Below are 2,873 nucleotides of genomic sequence, written 5' to 3'. Positions count from 1 at the left end.
TTAAATATAAGAAAAAATAAATTTTAATTCTTCAAATTAAAATAATAGTTAGGACATTCTTTGCGTTTCAATAAAAAAAATGCCTTACTATTTTTTAGAACACCATAACCAAACAAATATAAAGATTGAAATCTCCCTTTTGAAGTACTAAACTTTTTATTTGGTCATTAACGCCATGTCCTCTCAATGACAACTGGAATTTGAGAACATTAGAAGATTCTTCAATTTGTCTTCGAATCCGTCAAATCAGCATTTTCCTGTAACATCAACCAGAACCGTTATAAGTAACAACCCACAAAATTAAATATAATTTTAACCAACTTGAATTAATATTTTTTGCGATTTATGATATGTTTTAATCGAGAAAAATATTTGTTACGATTAGATATCGAACCCAAAAATATTATTGTTAATTTATCACAACATTATGTACATCATTTAGCCATCAGCCCATTATCCACATAATGTGTACATATTTCAAGGAAACCCATTATTAGACTAAAGTTCCTGCAGCCTTTAGGGTGAGATTATTAATTATATCATGAATAGGTCTCTTGTGAGACAGTCTCAAGAATTTTTATATTTGAGACAGGTCAGTCATATCAATAGTTACAATAAAAAGTAATATTTTTAATATAAAAAATAATATTTTTTCATGGATGACCCAAATAAGAAATCCGTCTTACAAAATACGATCTGTAAGACTTCTCACACAAGTTTTTGCCGTTTATTATCTAGAAATCAAAAATTTAATTTTTGAAAAAAACATATTAGATGCGATTGCCTCTTCTCCTACAGAAGTAGACGCTTTGTACTCCAATTGAAGTCCCTCCTCTGCATACAGAAACAACGAACTCATTAAATTGATACAGGTCCCCAAAGATTTAATATATTAATATTATATAATTAAAACCTCATGCAACATTACTCAAAAAAAAAACCATGCAACAAAAGATAAATATTGTATCATAAAAAATCTTAAAAATTATGGAGAATGATTTTTTTTTTAACTTGTTCAATTTTGGATTTTGATTCATTAAGTTCTTTATGTTTGTTTTGGTACACTAACCTTTAATTTTCAACTATTTGATTCAATTGCTGATGTACGGCAGGATTTTTTTTTTTTTATCTCATGTCAGCATTTTCTCATATTAATCAGTTTTTTCTGTCTAACTCATTAATTATACCAAAATAGCTGTCATCACTAAAATTTGGAAATTTAATAATCAAAATGTCAAATTAAACCAGGAAAAAAAATTCCAGAAAAATTCGAACACTAACCATTTTTAGTCGGGGGATCGTGCGAATGGTCACATGAATTCATTGCTTTCTCTTCTTCATCGCCACCTGCAACAACATTCTCCCGATCTTTTGCGCAGCCCTTCTCCAGTTCTTGATTTTTCGCACCGTCTTCTTTCGTTTCATAATCCCAAGACGTCTGCGTGTTCCCTTCTCCTTCTTCCCCGGATGCTCCATTTCCGATATCCTCCTGTTTTGCTAGGGTATTTTTCTTTCCATCCTCCAAGGATTCGCCTTCTTTTTTTCTCGAATATGGCTTCTGGGATTTCATTTTCCTTCGCATTTACAGATTCATTCGTGGCGACGTTTTGAACAGGTGGGTTGATGTTGGATTCTGATCTTTTGCTCTTGCTTTTGGCAACAATGATGTTGGCTGTTGCAACAGCATGCTTCGATTCCCCACAACCCATTGCGGTTTTTATTAGTTGGACGTTGGAATGGATAGGAAATGGATTCTTGAATTCAATTTCCTTTTCTCCGAGGAGATTGGACACGAGAATGAAAGGTGAAATGTTCATATATTTTTCACATGTTTTTGTTTGAGTTTTTCTAGGGCTGAAAACAAAGCGTTTTTTCCGTGGCTGAGGGGTTGAATGGTATTTAGGGTTTCGTTCATGTTTTTTTTAAGAAAAAATTATGAAAAATAACATTTTTGTCCAACTAACCTTTTTTTTTTGGGTTTCAGTCTATTTAGGCACACTGACTTTCATTTTTTTATTTTTGCTTTTCGTCATACTTAGACGGTATACGGAATGCTGATGTAACACCAGAAAATACTGACATGCACTGACCAAGACATATTAGAAATAATTTATTTGATTTCACGTCAGTAATTGATGAACCAAAATAGCCTATAGTTAAAAGTTAGAGTACTAATTCTTACATTTGAAATCTTAATGAACTTAAACCTAAAATTATGCACATTAATGGACAAAAATATTATTTTCTCAAATTAAGTCATAAATTAACATGCAGATTCCATATGATCCCTTTTATCTTTCTATCAGAAACAAATTTTTATACTTTTATAAAGAGACGAAAAAACATGGCGCATAAACAATTAATCTAAATAGAAAATTGATATATAAACATTTAATATTTCCACAATCGTTACATTTTCATACATTCAAATTAATTAACATTTCTTCATTAAGACAACTATATTTTTTCAATGATAAACATGCATCTAATTATTTATTATAGATCACAAGCATGTTCATTGTAACAAATAAAATTTGACACATAAATTAATACAAGACCTGAATAAATCCAAAACAAAAAATGAGCAAGAACGCTAATATTTCATTAATATACGAAACCATATAAATACTAAAAATGATTCAACTAATAATATTTAACGGGCTATTTTCACTTGAAATATTAATAATGATTTTTAAATTTTTATAATTTATAGACTAATACTGGGATGAGTGATCTCCTGGAAGTTCTCATGAGTCAAGCTGCTGACGTTGCGTCGTTTGATCTGATTGGATAAGGGGGCCGTAAAAGAGTGACACAAGTTCTTAACGAGTAATACCGTCTCTGCTGGGGACAGAGTCGACTGTAGGGAAAGG

At 30.8% G+C, this 2,873-nt stretch overlaps 1 protein-coding gene across 1 annotated transcript; it reads right to left on the bottom strand.

The window, feature by feature from the left end:
* Nucleotides 1-221: 221 nt before the first annotated feature.
* Nucleotides 222-1,808, bottom strand: LOC140829636 (uncharacterized). The gene is made up of 3 exons (XM_073192944.1): nucleotides 1,282-1,808; nucleotides 785-834; nucleotides 222-257 (listed from the first exon to the last, which is right to left on the bottom strand). The coding sequence occupies exons 1-3, from the start codon at nucleotides 1,580-1,582 to the stop codon at nucleotides 222-224; spliced, it is 387 nt and encodes a 128-aa protein (XP_073049045.1). The 5' UTR covers nucleotides 1,583-1,808.
* Between the last annotated feature and the right edge of the window lie 1,065 nt (nucleotides 1,809-2,873).

The sequence above is a fragment of the Primulina eburnea genome, chromosome 4, assembly GCF_022965805.1.
Source record: "Primulina eburnea isolate SZY01 chromosome 4, ASM2296580v1, whole genome shotgun sequence".
NCBI lineage: Eukaryota > Viridiplantae > Streptophyta > Magnoliopsida > Lamiales > Gesneriaceae > Primulina > Primulina eburnea.
This window is presented reverse-complemented; position numbering and strand designations above follow the sequence as displayed.

Excerpts from the sequence above, each read along its gene's own strand:
- LOC140829636 (XM_073192944.1), bottom strand. The coding sequence starts at position 1,582 with ATGCGAAGGAAAATGAAATCCCAGAAGCCATATTCGAGAAAAAAAGAA. Across the intron at positions 835-1,281 it reads CGATCCCCCGACTAAAAATG|AGGAGGGACTTCAATTGGAG; the intron begins GTTAGTGTTCGA and ends TTCTGTATGCAG. Across the intron at positions 258-784 it reads CTACTTCTGTAGGAGAAGAG|GAAAATGCTGATTTGACGGA; the intron begins GCAATCGCATCT and ends TTGATGTTACAG.